This window comes from Lonchura striata, chromosome 2, assembly GCF_050655825.1.
Source record: "Lonchura striata isolate lonStrDom1 chromosome 2, ASM5065582v1, whole genome shotgun sequence".
Taxonomy (NCBI): domain Eukaryota; kingdom Metazoa; phylum Chordata; class Aves; order Passeriformes; family Estrildidae; genus Lonchura; species Lonchura striata.
This window is the reverse complement of record NC_140704.1, coordinates 72,575,123-72,594,354: the sequence shown is the minus strand read 5'-3', so window position 1 is coordinate 72,594,354 and position 19,232 is coordinate 72,575,123. Positions and strand designations below refer to the sequence as shown.

The 19,232-nt window shown below is 44.3% G+C and overlaps 2 protein-coding genes across 8 annotated transcripts in view; one reads left to right on the top strand and one right to left on the bottom strand.

The window, feature by feature from the left end:
* Positions 1–16,492, top strand: part of SLC66A2 (solute carrier family 66 member 2) — a 77,794-nt gene extending 61,302 nt beyond the window's left edge. For 2 of the 4 annotated variants that reach the window (XM_021553397.3, XM_021553398.3), the window contains one exon: positions 3,526–6,302. In XM_021553397.3, the coding sequence (XP_021409072.1) occupies positions 3,526–3,733 (208 nt within the window). In that variant the 3' untranslated portion in view covers positions 3,734–6,302. Of the gene's footprint in view, positions 1–3,525; positions 6,303–14,836 lie in introns of those variants that run through there. The other 2 variants (XR_014952759.1, XM_021553399.3) reach the window with 2 other exon arrangements.
* The window catches only part of KCNG2 (potassium voltage-gated channel modifier subfamily G member 2), a 55,606-nt gene continuing 46,362 nt past the window's right edge, over positions 9,989–19,232 (bottom strand). For all 4 annotated transcript variants that reach the window (XM_085571554.1, XM_085571553.1, XM_021553396.3 and 1 more), the window contains exon 3: positions 9,989–12,401. In XM_085571554.1, the coding sequence (XP_085427680.1) occupies positions 11,607–12,401 (795 nt within the window). In that variant the 3' untranslated portion in view covers positions 9,989–11,606. The remainder of the gene's footprint in view (positions 12,402–19,232) is intronic.

Here is a 19,232-nt window from a genome sequence, read left to right as displayed (position 1 = left end):
CACTTCCTCTCACCTGGCTGCTGTGTAGTGCAGCAGTTTTCCCCCCCCTTCTTAAATACATTATCCCAGAAATGCTACCACTGTCATTGATGGGCTCAGCCTTTGCCAGTGGCAGGTGCATCTTGGAGCCAGCTGGTATTGGCTCTCTTGGACTTAGGGGAAGCTTCTGGCAGCTTCTCACAGAAGTCACTTTGTAGCCTGCCTCCCTGGCCCCTGCTACCAAAACCTTCCCATACCACAAATTGTCTACCCCAAGTTAAGGTCATTTTCAAGGACTTGTGTACCAAGTTTCCAGTTCTCTTCCATTCCTGCTTTTCCCTGTGCTGTTCCAGTCTCCTTTTTCTATCCTCTTCTCATCTGACCAATCTCTTGGTTCCTCTGCTGTCTCCTTTGCTTTCCTTTGTGGCCCCTCATTGCCTTTTCTCTCCTCTTGTAGAACACTGTCCCCATTTTCTTCTAAGCTCTTTGTGATTACTGCATGCACTTTTGGTCTATGTTGGATGTGCTCTTTTTGCCCAGTCCCAGCCTCTCCTCTGGAAGGGCAGCCAGCACTCCCACAGTCACTACTTTGCATTAGCCCTGAGAACCTTGGTGCAGCTGAAGGACTGAGTGCTGTGGGATGTCAAGCATTTTCTGTATTTTATTTTTGTTGTACCTTGGTGATTTGCAGGTTTTCTCTGGAGCTTTGTCCAAACTACTGGACCGAGAAGGATGTATGTTTTTTGGTACAAAGACAGACCAGTGGCATCAGCTCTTTAAACTACCTGTAGCATTTTTTAAGATCATTTTTGTCAAGGACAAGTTGAGATTTTTATGTGTGTGGAGCATTGTTGTTGCAGCACGCTGTCGGGGTGTGCTGGGTGGCAACAGCAGGGCAGCGACCGTCCCCCTGCAAGCTCTGCAGTTCCCAGTTATCAATTGGTCCAGTGCAGGAACAGACAACGATGACATGGGTCTTGAGGTAGAGCTGGGTGGATTTACTAGGTGGATCAAGACCTGGGACCCAAGACCAAGCTTGTGGGGTGTACAGAGGGTTTTATAGGACAACTTAGGGGGAGTGGTACAGGACAACCAACCAATGAGGGCATGGCAGGGGAGGAGACTAAGGTGGGACTAACATTCTATAAACCTATCAGGGAGAACAGGGTAGGGGAATAATACAGAGTAATAAATGGGGTATCTAATACTGCAAGATAGACGAGGAACAATCTGGAAAAAGGGGTAGGGATAGGGAGGATTGACATTTTGGGAGAGAGGAAGTTAGGGAAGGGCTTGGGAAGACTGACAACTCATGAGGGGAGGAGAATAGTGGGCGAACACAAAATTAAAGCAAAACACACCACAACACGTTGTCATGTCTTTCTGGAGTGAGAACTCCAGGCATGATGATGATGTCCTTGAGTGTCAGATGTATGAGCTGAAGTGTGGGCTCTGGAACGTGCAGAGGCTATCGGAGCATGCACCTAGTTTTCCTGCCGGTGTTGCAGATTGATGAGTTCACAGGTGGCTTTCCAGCAAAACACAGACTTGCTTTGGCAAACCTGGCACAGCATGTGATACACTTAGGAGTGTGCTTGGCTCCTGTGGTTCTGATGAACTGCAGGTGTCCATAAGTTTTCCCTCAGTGATTGATTATTCTTTCTTTGAGAGGGTTAACTCTTCTCTAGACTGTACATCTTCTGACTCTGTATCTTCTCCTCCACAACTGCACTGCGCTGTAAAGTCACTTTAAAAACCCAGCTTGCTTTCTCCATTGAGGGAATGAGTGACAGATATCCTTTGTATTATGGATATTTGTTAAATTCCAATTCATCTATCTTATGGTATTCCTGAATTTCCCTTTTGTCGACAGTTAGCAGTTAGTTTGATCAGCCTGCTTGAGCATGTGCTTTTAGTGAGGGTGCCTAGCCATGCCAGGACAGATTCACAATTAAATTGTGATTAGTTGCTCAGAAACATTAATACGCTTAAAATCTAAGGAGGAAAAAATACTGGCTGCCAAAAAGCAAGGTGCCAGTTTTATATCCCTCAGAGTTTTATTGCTTTCCTAATTGAAATCTCAGTCCATTCCTTGACTACCACCTGCATCTATAAATGTCGTATAAGTGTGATGCAAAATGACTTGGTGTGACTGGGAACATGCACCAGGCAGGTGGTGCAAGTTGTTTGCACCAAGCACAAATGGTATTTAGAGTTCAGCAGTTTTTTTCTTTCTCTGATTATTTATTTATGTTTTTAGAATGACCTTGTGTGGGAAATGACTGCTCACTTAACCCCATATCCTTGCTTGCAGTTCCACATAGTTTCTATGGAAGCTCCTGATTGTAGACCTGTTTTGTGGTGTGGGCCACATGACCCTAGTTACAAAAGGCTCCTGTACAAACTGATGGTTTTGTTCACCCTTTCCATGTGGGGAAAGAACGGGCTGCAGCATTTGGCTTGCAATGGCATTGTGCACTGGTGCCCAAAACACAAATCCTGTGAGGTCCTGCCTGAATGTTTAAAAAATGAACATTAAGTCCTGCCCTGCTGCATGGGCCTGACTGTGTGTGATGGAGTCTGTGTTGGCAAAATGTGAATTGCTTGTAATTATGACAAATCATGCACAGTGCTCATACTGTGAACTACAAAGCTTTTGTCCACTGCTGCTTATCCAGTTGCATGAAGCTCAGAAACAGCCTGCCAGGTTTGGCTGTTCACATTTTATTGAGGACATGGAAAATAATTTGGTCTGTTTGAAGAAATTGCTTGTATTCCCCAGAGTTTCTCCTGATGTGGGGGTGCAGAAGCTTGACTACAGGACAGGAAATACTTAGCAGAAGAGCAAGATGAAAACAAGTTTGGTTATTAAAAGGAACTCTGAGCATTGCTCTTATCTGTCTCCTTGATAAAAATCCCTAGTGCTGTTCATCCTTCCAGTAACAGCTCCAGGCATGTAATTTCTCCTCTTTCTGTATTACTGGGCAATCTGTCTATCTGCTTTTTTTAGTTAGACATTTTCTGCAGTGATGAGTGATTTCTTCTATCTGTTTTGTTTGTTTCAGCACATGCTAAAAGTGTGCATGCATGAGAAAACAATCTGTGTGTTACTTTACCTTGAATGAGCACAGAATGGCACACATAAGAAGTAACTGCTGGGATGAATTGTTGTTCTTTTCCATGCAGTGTTTTACTTTGGTTTATGGTCAATGCTGTCAGCATGTGGCAGCCATGTTTGCGGAACACCACTGAGTCAAATATCCTAGCTGGAGAATTTAAAATGTTTAATCTTCATAGCCACAGGTGTTTGGAGCTGTAATTGCTGAGATAAGAGTGCTGCAGTTTGTGGAGCAGAGAGTTTGTTCCTCCCTTCCAAGTACAGTGCTGCCTGTTTCACCGAGGCATGCTGTCTGCCCTGTCAAAGGGAGTCCCAGCCCTTTGTTGGATGTAAATCCTGGCTGCAGTAGGTAGGATCCTCTGGCACAGCAGGTCTAATCCAAAACCAAGTTCTCAATAAACACTCTTCCCTTTCTTCTGTCTTTTTAGTATCAAGATGGTGCTGATGTGGACTAGTGGGGACACATTCAAGACTGTTTACTTCATCCTGAATCAGGCCCCTTTCCAGTTTTCCATCTGTGGACTCCTGCAGGTATTTGTAGACATTGCTATCCTGTTGCAGGTTTACTTGTACAGCCACTACCCTCAGAAGCCCGTGTCCCACACTGCACACCCAGCCAGCACCAAGGCCTTGTGAGGAACTTGGCTGGGCAGGTTGCAGGTCAGCAGAGTCAGCCATGGCATCTCTTCTTCCACTTGTAAATACTCCTGTGTTGCCAAGTTGAAAGCAGAAATGAGAACAAGGATGGAAAATATGGCTGCACATCCAGCTCGGGAGGTTCTGTGTTAAATAACTTGCTCTGTTTTCATACTTAGCTGTACAGAACTGTTTCTTGGTGGGGGGAAGGGCACTTTATTTTTGCAAACGTACCTATGAGCCTTATTAATTCATAAATGTTTGTATATTTAATCACAAGGGCTGGACAGTTTGTGTTTTTAATGCTATTTAAAAATGTTACACCACAGAAATTATAGAATATTTTGTCTGAAACTTCTACCTATTTATATAATGCAAAGTCTGTATATTGGTGGGAAGTTTGTGGTGTATACTAGCATTCAGTATCTCTATGATAGAGGAAGCAGTATTCAAGAGCAAATCCAGGAGCTTTCTCTTTTCCCTGTAAGGGTGTCTGGTGAGAGAAGGTGGGGGTGAGAGGCCCTTCAAAGAGGGGAGCAGCCAGAAATGAGCTGGCCACAGATGCTGTAAAGCTAAAGATTGAGCGGATGTTCATCCCTGCTGCAGGAGGACACATGGAAGAGATGATGGAGTGGGTCTGATGGTTCTGGAGTCTCATCTAGGCTGGCATAGCCAGTCAACCAGGCAAAAAAAGGAGCCAGTGGGAGACTGCAGGGAGTTTAAGTAGTCGTGCTTTGAAACTGGGGGGTGTGGGAATAGAATATGGATGTGGGAATAGTGCGGCCCCCCTGCACCTGGGGGGCAGCACTGCCCCTGCAGCTGTGCACAGGACAGAGTTGGGCTGTAGGATGTCTTTTCCAAACCAAGGGGCCAGCAGATGGGTGTTGCTAGTATTGCCAGGCAAGTATTTCTAGATGTGATTGAGCTGCAAAGATAGAAGCAGGTCCACTTTCATTGGCTCAGAAAGGAATAAGTTTAAGACAGAGAAAAAGCTGCATCCCCTGGAGTAGGACCAGCATCTGACAGCTTGATTTGTTGAGGTTGAGATTCATGTTCATGTTGTACAATGCCAGGCAAGAACCAGGTTACGTTTTGCATTGACCCAAGAAGGACGTAGTCCATGTTTTCCTTTTACTGTTGCGAACTGTTAGGCTCTTAAAGAAGAGGTTCTTCTCTTTTAGAAGAATCAGCAGCCTGTACTGAGAGGGACTGAGAAGGCTGAGAGATCAGAGTTCATGTAGATGTTGTGTCTAAAGGCCATTAGCCAGCATAGGTCCCTGTGTTCTGTCTCTGATGTGCAGCTGCTGGTAGTGTGGACCCGTGGGGGCTGCCACCAAGCCCCTGGGCTCCTGTTGTGACACTGCTGTCATGAAACTGCCACAGATGATGTGAGGAGGCTGTAGAAATGCCCTTGGTCCCAGGAACAGCTATGCCTGTGCTGCTTCTTTCATGAGGCTTACTCCATCTGCGGGCTGAGTCCCATCTGGCCACAGGCAAGGTGTTGGACAGACTTTTCAGAATAATTTTTTTCTCTAAGAATAAGAGCTTATGTTTTCTTAGCAGTGGCAGGAAGTCTGACGTTTGAAAACTACAGAGTGTAAGTCAGATACTTCCCCTACCCTGCTTTCTTTGGGAACCTCATGATTTGAGTCTGGACTGTCTTCATTGGTGGCAAACTGTCCAGTGGAGGGGAATCACACTGTGCCAGGCACTGATTCCATGCTCTTTATTTGATACCATACTCTTCTAGGCCTGAAGTGACCTTACAAAGACAATGTACTGAGCATGGCAGACTATGAATGTTTTGTTCCTCTCTTTTCTCAGTTCTCTCTTTTCTTCTGTTACAAGAACATCTTGGCTTTTGTCTTTTTTAATTGAAAACTTAACAACTGGCTTCTCTGGTATGCTGCTTTAATGAGGATTGTATTACTACTGTTTGAAAACAAACACTTCGTTATGTGTTTTAATGGTCTGAAGGGTTTTTTTAATAACTTGTAATGGTAAGATTTTTGTATTTGGTGGTCTTTTTCTAATATTCTGCAAAACAGGGATGTAAGAAAATAATGAAAACATACTTTTGTATGTTTTGGCTTCACCTATGAGTGCACACTTTTGGCCACCTCTTGGCTTTGAACTACAGGTGTTACTGAGGATAAAGCAATTTCTGTTTTTTTCCTTCTGGGATTCTTCCTTGGGTGGATTTTTGAGTGCCATCAGTACCTAATCCAGTGAGCTCTGCAGAGCAGTCTCATTTACACCAGAGCACCAAATGCTGGAAGAGAAGCCAGTGAAACCATGTCTAAGTCATTTTTGTATGTGGCATTTAGCAAGTAGGACTCTTGGCCAGGAACTCTAGAACTTCTTGCAAGGTACTTTAGGAACAAAATGTTACAGAACTTTTGTTTTGTTCTCCAGTTGTCAGGAAGTATCTGTTTCAATTATCACCTCAGAGAATAAGAAATTGCTTACTTTAAATGCATCTCTTTGAATGTATGGCACATTTCACGGACTTTATTTTTTCTGTCAGTTGCAATGTTTTTTTAAATAAAAATTACTTATTATATATAAATTGCAGTGTTGCTTTGTTTTGTTCAGGTACAAAATGTGTGCATCTTCTCTTGTTATAAATCATCTTGTCAGAAGCATTGTTAATATGAATAACTAGTGTGGTTTTTCCTTCTGATTGGTGAGTAATCAGAAGGCATAAATTGTCCTGAAGTCATGATGCACAGCAGGGATTCTGGATTTCTGTTCCCTGCTCTTCCATACATACCAGGGTAAATTTAACCATTGAGACCGCATAACTTGTGTTTGCAATGCTCACACTAAAAACCAAATTACCAACAGATTATTAATGTAGCTTTAAAGGAAGCCTGTGTCATGCAGGCTGCAGAATTAAGTTGAAGATGGGATACAGATGAGGGATGTGCCTTTGGCAGCCTCTGCACAGAAGATGAGGACACTGAGTCTGTCATCTCACGGCCAACTGCTGCCCCAAGAGAAGTCTTGGCCACCCTCTCTGTTCATTCTGGATGAGAAAACAAGCCAAGGCTGTCAGGAGCAGCCTTGCGGCTGCTGTGTACCTCCTGGAACCTGCCAGGCTGCTGATCCAGGATGTTGGGCTGCTCTGGCATGGAGAGGTGGTTTGCTATTGCTGTGTGCAATGACTGCAGGAGCTGCAGAAGGGGAGTTGGGGAGGAGAGAGGCCTGGAGGTGTAGGAGAGAGGGTTGGACAGGGCAAGAGGAGAGATGCGGGGGAGACTGAACTTGATCAAATAAGGGGTTGAAAGGTGATACTCCTGAAGGGAAAAGATAGAAGGAAAACCAAAAAATGAAGGTAAAGATAAGTAAATCAGTAAAATAGATAGGAAAGGAGGAGGAATGTGAGGGTGGAGAGTAAACCCTGCCTGCTCTCTTGCAGTCTGCTGGCAGTGGAGACCCAAGCAGTTCTCACAGAAGTCAAGCCTGCTTAACACTCACAGTGCCTGCACCTTCTCTCCCAGACAGTGCTGGTATTACTGGCTGCTGCTTTGGCATTCACTGTGGGGAAGCCAATGGTGGGGCTGATCCCGAAGGAAACAAAGGGGAGCCCCATCTCTGGGTGCTGCAGTAGCCTGATCCTGCTGGCTGGTGCAGTGCTGCCCCAGGCCTCCCTTAGGGCAAATCTCTCCCTCTGCTGTGCATGGCAAGCAGTGGTCTCCACTGTGGCTCCGTGGAGGAAGAAATTTCATGGTTAGATTTTTGAGATGCATGCAGTTACGTGCAATTAAAAAATTTTTGCAACATAAAATAAAGCTCACACTTGGTACTGGGTATTAAGCAAAAATTGGCCCACACGTCCTGTTTGTTAAATCAATTGTAATCCTTAGGCTTGAGAGCCAAGCTCTCAAGGACCTGACTGACAACTGTAGCTTTGTTGGAGGCTTTCTATAAGAAAGAAGACATCAGTATGAGAGTAAACAGTGTACCAATAAATAAACACTTCCTGGATACCTGTGCCAACAGCTGTAAATATAAAAGACAGAGACTAGAACATAATGTGAGGTTCACCCTAGGACAGAGGCAGGTCTTCCTGTAAACAGCCTTGTAATGCCAGTCCCAAGTGGATGTCAGCATCTAGAAATGCACTGACAGCAAATACAGCATTTCAGACCCCCCTCGTGCCCTTCTGTGTCCTGGCTTATGTGCACTTGGCTCTCTCTGGTAAGTGCTGGCTGGGAGACTGAGGGGCTTCACTCAGCCACAGATGGGCCAGCAGCACCACACTGGATTTCTCTACCCATGAGGCCTTCCATGTACCTCTGTCCTCTTCCACTCCAAGGCTTCACAATTCTCTAAGGCTGTGGCTTGTAGATGCCAAGGATGCTTTGCCTCTGAAGCATCTGCTGAGGCTGCCGTAGCCTGTGCCTGTTCTGACGTCAGCAGTGTGGGACAGAATCCTCTGTCTGGCTTACAGTTGAGGAGATGACACCAGCATCACATTTTTCTTTGCATTACTGCTTTTTCTTAACTGAGGCTGCGGTGTGGTAGGAAGTGGCTGTGCACATGTGCTGTATGAGCTGAAGTTGTGTTTGTTTGACTTTGTGCCATTCTCTTTAGCTCTGTCCCTTACCAGTTAACACATCCTTAACTCTTCTAAGCTATGGTTTTCATGACTAGTGTTGCCAGCTGCCAGAATTTGTAGGTCTGCCACCAAGGTGGATGTGTAGACACATAGAAGAGGTGGCTTTGCTCATATTTTGAGTCTGTCCCATATAAGAGAGAGAAATATTTCTTTCCTTTTCTTTGATTTTCCTCGAGGCAAAACTAGTGTGCTACAATCATGAAGCACTTACTTGTTCAAAGAAACAGGTATAACTACCTGCTGGCACCAGTGTGCCTTCAGACAGCCGTGTGGCATTTATTATAGTTAGAGATAAATGGCCTTAAAATCATCTGTGTGCTGTGTCAAAAAACCCTAACCACCATACACAACAAAACCAACATTCTCCAGCAGCTTATTAAAAGCAATAAGCATAACCCATAACAACAGCTGCTCTGGGTGAAATTCATTCTCCTCCGAGTGTCTTTTATGTTTGGCAGTGTGTGCAGCACAACTTTTTACAGCTTCCAAAAATAATTTGTTTAAAAGGTTCCTGGTTTATATTTGTTTCCTCATTTGTCATCCCAGTAGATGAAATGAAACTTTATTAAAAGCTAGGCTTTGCCTAGGAGACATAATGAGTGGGTTTTGTTACTTTGTTAAAACTCTGCATGCTGGAATCAATTATGTGCCTTTTGAAAAATACAAAGAACTCACTATTGAAGGACAATAGCAACTTGATGGAGAACAGCACCAGTATGGTGTGTCATCAGTCTGTTTTTCTACACAGCTGCTGTAATGCAGTTTGCTGTCCTAGCACTGCTTTTTTCATGCTGTAAAGCCAAAAGCTGCATCGATTCATGGTTATTTGTTAGCACTGCAAGTGTGAAACTCTTCTTTCTGCAGGGGTGTCTACTCCAGCATGGTTTTTCTAGTAGTAAGGTAAGGGTGCTTGCAGTTTTTGGGCTCACCACCTTGAGGAGATGCATTCTGCACCTTCATGCACACTAGCTGTGGTCGCTTCTTGCACACTGGAGATGGAGCATGAAACACTCCTGGTGTGCATGAGCCAAATTACTATGTGGAATGAACTTGTGAGTGCACCTAGTGAGTCTATTGGGTACCACCTTAAGACTGAGCATCTGAATGCCACCAGAAGATGCAGTGCTGATCCTCAGCACCAGGCCACTCTGTCCCCCCGACACTGCTCCCTTTTCTGGTTTGCAATCATCTGGCTGCAAAGCTGTATTCCTGATGTCAGACCTTAATAATCCTTAATGAGAGAAATGTCTCCACCGGGAATAAAAAAACAATAAAATTAAAATCTTTAATGAGTCACAGCAACCCAGTGCTGGCATTGCTTTGCCAGGAGTCTGAGTCAGCCCAGGCACCAGCCCTTAGCCCTCCTATTTAGCACAAGGAGCAGATTGTGTTCCCGGTGCTGCTGGGCCATGAAGGATGGGCAGAGCCCTGGCGTGGGACCCTGCATTTGGTTCGCCTGCAGTTCAATACAGCTGGGGCTTTGCTGACCTAGGTGCATTCTGCAGGGTAGGGGGGCTCAGTTTTCCTGCCTCCATCTCCTGGAGTGCTCAGCAGCAAGTAACATGAGTTACTTCACATCAGCACGGCAAAACACCATCTCCCTCCACGCCCAAATCACCAGACACAAAGAGTCAGCAACAAAGCTTTATATTTTTATTAAAATAAAGTGTAACTTTCTATTTGCCTTGCTTCATTCCTATAAGGAATGGCTTAATATGAGAGTTTGCTAATGTAGATTAGTTTTACAACATATGTTGAGGCAAAAAAAAAAACCAAAAACAACCCAAACAACAGACCAGAAAAATCCTATCTTCAATACATCAGGTTTTGTTCCCTTCCTGGTGGGTGGAGAATAAGGAGGGTGACACTGCATGGCTTTAGTACATATAGGCATGTAGGTACAAGAGACTGTTGGGTTCCATCTCCCTCCATTCCCTGATCACATCCCACTTGTAGGAACACTGAAAGACCCACACAGCATCCTGACTTGGACCAGCTACATAGCTCTGCCAGGGTGGGGGCTGGAAAGCTCATGCATGGGGCTGGTATCAATAAGCAAACATGCAGATGCCACCATATTATTAGTTTTCCCTTTAAATTGAGTTAAATCCTTTGAGAATCAGGAGGAAGAGCCAGAACACTTGTTCTAATGACAGGATTTTCTTTTTCTTAGTAGGAGGGCAAAACCAAAAGGCTACTCCTAACACAGAGCACAGCTGCTGTACTGCAGCTCGGGCCAGAGCCCACTGAAGGTGTCTCACTTGTTTTCACTGGGTTTGTACTGCTCCCCTACTCCTCTTTGCACGTGACTGGACTGAGTGCAGCCACCACCACTAAGGAAGACTGTGCGGAGCTGGGAGTCACTGCTGGTTTAACACTACCCTCCCTTTCTTAAGCTACATGTGGTTCAGATTGGTTCAGTTGCCTGTTAAGCACATTTCTCAATACATGAGAGATGGAAATAGTTAACAGAAAGTAGAGAAATGTCACCATTTGTAATGATATTTTTAATATTTGACTGTTAGCAAAGGAAAAATAACCTAGTTAACATTCAGTACCATAGTCAGTAAGATTTTTTTTGTCATGGGACTAAGATATAAAGCTTAGGATGGTAAATATGCATCTCTACTAAATAATGCAAACTGTGCTCACACACAGTTCAGAGCTGGCAGTGCTGCCAGTGCTCTGGCTGCGCTGCTTCATCTGTAGAAGACAAAAGCAAGCCCCTGGTAAAGCTGAAGGAATGCTTCTGCCCTTCTGCCCTCACCCCTTGGCTTGTCTGAGGTTTGTGTTCCTTGGTGGTGCTGCCAAAACAAACATGCTGTGGGGCGTCGCAGCACGGGTGGCCCCTTGCTCAGCCTCTCGCACAGGGAGTGCCACTGAGCAGGGCAGGGAGGAGGTGGCACGCTGGTTGCTCTGCCACATGGCACCTGGCACAAGCTGTGCTTCATATTACATTCTGCTGGCTGGCTGTGTTCAATGGCTGCTCCTTGGGCATACCCAAAAATACTTGCTCAATAGAAAAGTCCTAAGAAAAGCAATGAGCAGAGCTGTACTTGGTAGAATTTGTGGGGGTACTTTTCAGAGGTCACTTAAGATCCGAAGTTGGTCTTTAGAGAAACCTTGTGTGTGTTTGCCCCTCATTTATGCAGTTCATGGCATTCTTGCAGAACTGACCTCCCTTGTCCACTGCTTCTTGTGCTGCCAATGTATGTCCTCTGCTGTTCAGGGTCAAGAACTTCTCTTGACTTACTGGTCCATCAAGGTCAGATCCTCCTGCTCACCAGCACTTGGTGGGAATGTGGCACTGAGCCCCCTTGCACTGTCACCACGCGGGAGCTCAGTGTTCTCACGCCGCTGGCGCACCTGCCTGCTGGCTACGCGCTGCTGCTGCTCCTTCAGCTCACTGTAGGAACGGGAAAAGGTATGAAAGATGGATGTGACTGGGAAAGCCATCAGCAAAATCCCACTCAGGATACTGCTCAGGGCTACCACCTGTCCAGGGATGCTACGAGGCACCATGTCCCCATAGCCAACAGTTGTCATGGAGATCACAGCCCACCAGTAACTGGTGGGGACGCTGGTGAACTCTTGCTTGGCTCCCAGTTCACTCTCAGCCAAGTACACCAGCGGTGAGAAGAGGGCCATGGCGACGCAGAGGAAGAGCAGGAGCAGCCCGAACTCGCGGGTGCAGCGGCGCACGGTGAGCCCCAGCGTCTGCAGCCCCAGGGAGTGCCGTGCCAGCCTCATCACGTACAGGATGCGCAGCGCCCGCAGGAAGCGCAGCACCAGCCCCACACGCTCCAGGTACTTGTTCCCAGCTCCCCCGCCAGGCTTGCTGCTGTTCTTTGTGGAAACCACATCCACAATGAGAGAGATGTAGAAAGGCAGAATGGCCAAGATGTCGATGATGTTGAGTGGGGTTTTCAGGAAAGCACACTTGTTTTCTGCCTGAATGGATCTCAGCAGGAACTCGAAGGAAAACCACGCCACACACACCGTCTCCAGCACAAAGATGTCATAGCACTTTTGTGAGCATTCACCCTGGGGAGAAGAGGAGAAGGAAACACATAAAAGAGGGAAGAAACAGATTTAGCCAGGGAGTGAAACAAAGAGAGTGTCAGTTCTTAAAGGAAAGCACCACATGAAATTGATACGAATTGTGATGTACCAAAGTAAAATCATGGTTGCTGAGAGGCACTAAAACCAGAAGCTACGTGTTTGACTACAGGACAGGTCAACAGTGCTCTGGAGTGTCCAAAAGCTGCCAAGAATTTGGTGTGATCTTATCAGCTATTGGCCAGAAAGCCTACTGCTGAAAGGCCAGTGGCTCACACTTAATTTCTAACCAAGACTTTAACATCTTTTAAAAAGGATTAATACAGGATTCATGGATTGTAATAAATATGTAATCCTTCCTTCCCTTGCTGATCAATAATAAATTGCTTACTAATGGCTCATAAGCACCTACAACATTTTATGTGATATGCTTGGAGTTATCTATAATCTATTATTCACTAAATACAGTACATATTTTACATTCCAGTGAACATTTATTAACACACTACCCCTACAGTCAAACACTTAATATAAAGTACTGAGAAATGTAGGCATTTCTGAAAGAAAAAATACCACAGGATAGAGTGGGGTATGGAGAGATAAGTTTTTAGTTACTGTACCTGTAACAGCTAGTGACCACAATGCCTTCCCCAAGCTTTCTTCTCCTGCTCTTCCCTGCAGGCTCACTTGGTGGCAAATAAAGAGAGCTCTGGCTCTTTAGTTACAATGCTTGTAAACAAGTCAGCCTTCAGTGCACTGGAAAGGCAATAAACAATAATGCTGGTGGTGGCCACTCCTTGGGTTAATACTGTGGCAATTCTCTGCTGTATCACTCTTGGTACCTCCAGCTTCTCTAAATAAACAGATTTTGATGTGGACAATTACAGGGTTAGTGCTCTTTCCTCTGTAAATGCTTGTATAAAAGTGTGAATGCTCTGGGGCTTTGTGTGAAAGGCAAGTGTATATTTATTTAAGGGAAGTGTAAATTTACTCAGTGTGACAGTTTGAACAGTTTGTGAAACAGTTTGTTGTAAGGAGTCCATCCATGCTAGTGGGGTTTGTGACTCCCACTGGATGCAACAGGTATTAGGTCCCAATGCCCAACCTTGTTTTACTTGCCTATGCCAAATCATAGCAATAAAACATCAACTGAAAATGGCGAAGCTGTGTCAAGCTGGCCCCCATTTCACCACTAGGGAAGCTGAGAACCTGGAACATCTATTAGCAGTTTTGCCAACATACTCAGTCACGGGAGTCTTTTGCTCCAGAGAGCCAAGGAAATTTTTAATGCACAGCACCACATGCTAACTTCATCCCTCTTGAAGTGTGCATGCACAGGCTTTTTCCCTGTTTGGAAAGAAAGCAGCCAGCAAATGACTAATGAGGCTCCTGCCCTTTTTGCTAACTGCAGTCTTCCCCAAAATGTGGGTATGTTTCAAGGGCTGTTGCACTGCCAGCAGTGAGAGCAGTGTCATCACATTGAATGCAAAGCTTTGGGTTACCTCAGTAGGATAGCCAAAATGCTGAGGCCCCTGCACACCTTACTCTTAAGAGATTGAGACAATAACTAAAGACATGTCAACAAGAAAAACAGATGTGAAAAGGAATCCTCAAAGCCAGCTTTTATGGTCCTTGTAGTAACCACACTAAAAAAATGTGATGCCTTGTGTTTATGGATTTTTGTTTTGTATTCCACTTTCAACTGGCACATGATGTACCTCCCACTGTTTCCCAGGGGGTCATGCTGATACAGAGAGAAAAATTACTTGTCCCATTGAAATTACTGTCAAGATTTTAAGCATATTGCAGGGAGCAATGATAACCTTATTTTACAAGTATAGTGTCTCGGATAGCCTGTCTTTAAATTCTGAATTTTGATACATATGAACACTAGAAGGAGCTTAATTTATATCTGCCTCACCAAACTAATTTGGTCATAAGTAAGTATTTTATTCACAAGCATAATACACAGCATATAAGATTTTGTTTCTAGGAGCTTTACTCCTATCACAGCATAATTATGCTGTCACGCTCTCCTCTCAAATACAGAATAAAGATGCTTTCACACCACAACACAAATCTGGCTCTGTGAGCCAGAGAAAAAACTCACAAAGTCAGTGGAAGGACTCTGCCTGTACCACAGTAACTTCTCTCCTTATGACCTAGAAACCAGCCCTCAGACCAATATTGTTCCACAGCTCTGCGGACTGGGAATCTCTCATCAGGATATGCTTGATCTCATACCTAAGGGCAGTTGCTGGAGGTGATTTGCAGCTCTACATCCTATCCTTTGCAGGTGCTTCGGAGGATCAGGTTGTGATGTTAGGATGACAACCCACAGAAGAATAGCTATGGCTTGAGCAAAGCAACAGCAATGACAAGATGAATATTCAAATGTGCAAATTTGCTTTCTCTGACAGGTGCACCATTCTTGGACCATCATCTGTGGAAAGTCAGATGCACCTTGCCTTAAGAGCCTTATCTGGCAGGAAGTGTTCTGGATTCTGATGCACATGTACAGACTTTTTGTGCCACTAAAAGTTTTGGGAAAGTCAGTGAAGCCTATAGAGATTTTGGCCTTAAAATAAATCTACAAAGTCACTAAGGTAATTAATAGCTAATTTGGCATCTAATTCCCCCAGCACTTTCTATTAACTGCATATGGAAAGGAGACTCTCCAAAGTGTTTTGTGTGTGAGTTTTGGTGTAGGATAAAACAGGAGTGAAGATTGTTCCTCACTAATGGGCTACCAGGGCAGATGACTTCAAGAAGACCCTGTCTGCTCTCCCACACTCTGACATGTTTATTCTGTGTAGGTTTGCAGACCTAGAGCATTGCTATTTATGTCTTCAATCTTCCCGCAGAACTACATCCCAAACGCAAGTGCCTGGCAACCTTTGTTCAGCCAAGATCAAGAGGCTTGGTGGAATCTGGAGCTGCAGAACCAAGCTGCATCTTTGCACATCAAGATAATGAGGAGCTGAAATTTCCTCCATCCAGAGTTGGGGCTGGGCCCTGGCTTTTTTCCACTCTTCCCACTCTCCACAGCCGACAAATAATATGAAAGTTGAAATGTTTACTTTCAGTAGAGTGGAGTGATAATGTTCTACTACACAGAGTTCACTTCAACAGGATGAAACAATCCCCCTTTCCAGCAAATGCATAATTATCTCTAGCAACTTGCTCAGTATCCTTATTAACGTATCACAATCTGAACAAGCCAGGCTCTGTGCAAAGGCTATTCTAAGAATAAGAGTGTCTGAATATGCTTTTAGAAAACAGATCTGTGTGTCAATCCACTGGCCAGAGGTCTCTTTTTTCCACTAATTAAATGTCTTCCTATCTCTTGGACCATGTTCCAATGTCATCTAGGTGTGACCTATTATTATCCTCACACATTATCAAAAACAGCAACACAAAATTGTATTTTATGCTCTTCGCGCTTCATTTCTTTCAGATGCAGCTGCTTTTCCTTGCTGTTTTTTTTTCCTTGCTTGATTACAGCATTAGTTAATAAAGAAAAAAAAAGGCAATTTTTTGCTTTCTAAACCTTCTAACTATGTGTTCCAGTCCAAATGGATGCTGTAATCTGTTTGGGCTTTTGAGGTTTTTCCGTTCAAGAAAATAAAGCAAAATTCTCAGAAAAGCACACACACAGATGGAAAAAAAAATAAATCAGGAATTAATCAGCCATTGGAACACAAGAAAAACAAGTCCTAACAGAATAGGGCATCCTGCCCAAAATAGGTCTTCATCAAATCTGTATGTTCTCAAAAAAGATCAAGCTATACCAGCTTGTGGCCATAAACATTTCCATTAACAACTACACACTGCTTTTTATTTTTTATAAGCAAAACAGCTCTCCCTCATACCAAGTAACAAAATTTCTTCACCCTGTGATCTAATGGATACATTTTTATTTTTCATATTTATATTGATGAAATTGAGCTGCAGGGAAAACAGTTGTTTTTCACAAAGTGTGTATATTTATTTATATTTACATATACATTTAATGTGTACATTTAATTTCATTTTGTATTTATTTATATTTAATGTATACATTTGTTTCTTTCAAACCATGAGTAGTTTCTTTTTTGTGCAGAAATTGCTTGAGTATGGGAAATTATCTGCAGTTGCACAGAATTTGGGGGCTGTGTACTGTCAACACATGACACAATGTCAGCACGGGGAATAAGGAAAGAAAGTGAGAAAGATATCAGTGAGTAATTCTGTGCAGCCAAATTAAAGTGAGTCTCCTTCATTAGGAACTATAGAAATTTGCTGTCTAAAAGCCAACCACAGCATCTTTCTTCTAGAGAAACATTTTCTTTGCCAAAAGTTCCTTTGGCAAAAGGGAAATTACAGAAAGGAAAATCATTGCCACTGGAGTACAAATCCATCTGTATTAATTGTTCTGTCTGCTCTGTCTAAAAGTGGCAGACATCTTTCAGAAACATTTTGGTTTGGCTTGCAGGGTCCATTTCACTTGTACTGAACCCTGTACTGAGCCTCAGAAAAATTCTCCACTGTGTGTTGTGTGACTTCTGGCCCTGCCTTTGTCCTCTGATCTCCTCAGAAGAAATTGTGACTCTTCCTTGGGTTCTTGCAGGATTTGACACCATTTTCTAATCCCTCTGCATTAGAAGATGTCAAAAGCCAGATCACCTCTAACTGCTCCAGTTCTTGTGTTGCTTTCCATGCACTTTTTTGTGAGGTCAGCATCTCCACAGCACTTTGAAGGAAGAAGTTTCAATGCTGTCCACTTTGACCTTATAGTGAGATTTCCCTTACTGTCACATTTATATGTTAAGAAAAAAAGAAACTCCAACATGAGAGGCATTGCATACAAAAGTACTTAAATAAGCTTGAATATAATGACATTTATAAAATGATATTTTTGAATATGTCCACTTGCCCCTTGTTACTTGAGCCTTTCAGGTCGCATGTTTTAAGTGTTTCTCAAGGTGCACATCTGATCAAACTCTTTTTTAACAACAATGTGGAACTTGAAATTCTGATGCAATTGACATCTTGGCATCAGAGATCTGTGTTAAGAGACCTGCATACAAAGAGACCTGCAGCCCTGAGGTGCTGACAAGTCTGCCTACAGACCCCAGTCCAGAGGCTTAGGGTGTTCCCTTTGGATTTGGGTGGGAGGCTGAGCCACCTGTTTCAGTGAACATCTGCAGGGTGACCCAGAAGGCAGACACTCCTCCACTACCAATTATTCAGCAGCCCAACACTTGGAGCCTTTGCTGGGCTGCAGAGAGACCCAGCTCCTACTCCTATGAGAGTGGGGTGGAAGTTTGCATCTGTCTCTGTCCCAGTGTGTGGAAGCACCTGGAGCACTGGCTGCTGGATCATTTGCTCTCTCTTGTCATTGTAAAATGAAGAAGCCTTCCTTGAGAACAATTCCAGCAAAAGAGCAACATTCCCAGAAACATGCCTCACCAGCGAAACTCAAAGATATTGCTCAGGCTGGCACTTTCTGATGAAAGACAATTTTCTGATGAAAAGTGATTTTCTGATGAAAGCATCCAGACAATTTTCACAGCAGGGATAAGTGCAGGACTCCTGCGATGTGACCGACCTTGGAAGGGCAGCATCCCACCCTGCCCTGGGGCACAGGCAGCTCCCCTGGCTCTGACCACCCACAGACACCGTGATTGGAACTCGGTGCTTCTGCCATTAACGCTGGGGTCAGGCTGAACTCGCAGTCAGCCTGCTGCGAATATTTCCTTGTGCTCCCGAACAAAGATGATTCAGATAACTGCACAGCCTGTCCTCAAAGCTGGTTGGCTATGAAGTCAAAGTAAGAGTTTCTCTCTTTAAAAGTCACCGAAGGGCCATGAAAGAGTCCTTTGCTTCTTGCTGCCCACACTTTGATCTGTAAATCAAACTTCGTTTGTGCTTCATCTTCAGCCCAGCTGCCAGCAAAGGTAACCTGTGCCTTCTAAAGAAGGGCTGTTGCCAACTTTGTGCAGCCCTGTTATGGACACAAGATAGCTCTTGTACAGCTTGTCTTTGTTGAGGAGAAAGGGCAAGGAGGTGGGCAGGAGCTACACCTGCTTACCTGCCTGGATTTCCCTTAATCCTGAAATGTCACAGCCCCAAATCACCACTTCTCAAAACCCCTCAGCCTGCCATTTTTATCCTGCCAGTGAAGCTTCAAATAAACACAGAACACCAACAGGAACAAGGGAGATGCCAGAAACTATGGCAGCTGCTAGAAGGTAACTGAAGGGTGTGCTAAAATGCCCAGCTAGAGTCTAATCAGCTTGTGGAATTGCATGCTGTGCTGTTCACTTGCAGTCATGCAGCCAAGGGGTTACTGAGATACTGCATGTGCCTTTCATTTGTCTCAGATTTCTCCTCTGATCTTTAACTTCGGAGCCAGATGTCTGTGTTCATGGAAATCTCAGAAAAGGGCCTGGGAGTCAATGAGAGGGAAGAGAAGACCACATGAGGACTTTACCTATGACTACCCTTGCAGACTACAGAGACAAGAGACACGGATGGCACCCCTGATCCAGGAGGCTGCAGAGGGAACCAGCTGTGTTTCCTTGGGATACTCCGCCTAATCCACAAGCAGCTGATGCTCTGGGCCATCTCAGCCCCAAACTGTAGAACCAAAATTAGACACTGCAAGTAGGCCTCGGGTTCTTAAGCCATATAAATCCTGAGCTTTGAGATCTGTTTAACTGATACCTTTTTCCCTGGAAATGCTACTGATGTCTTAATAGCTGACTACATGGATTTGGCATATACATCTGAAGGGTGGAGAAAGACACAGACACGAGAGATTCAGTTGCCTAT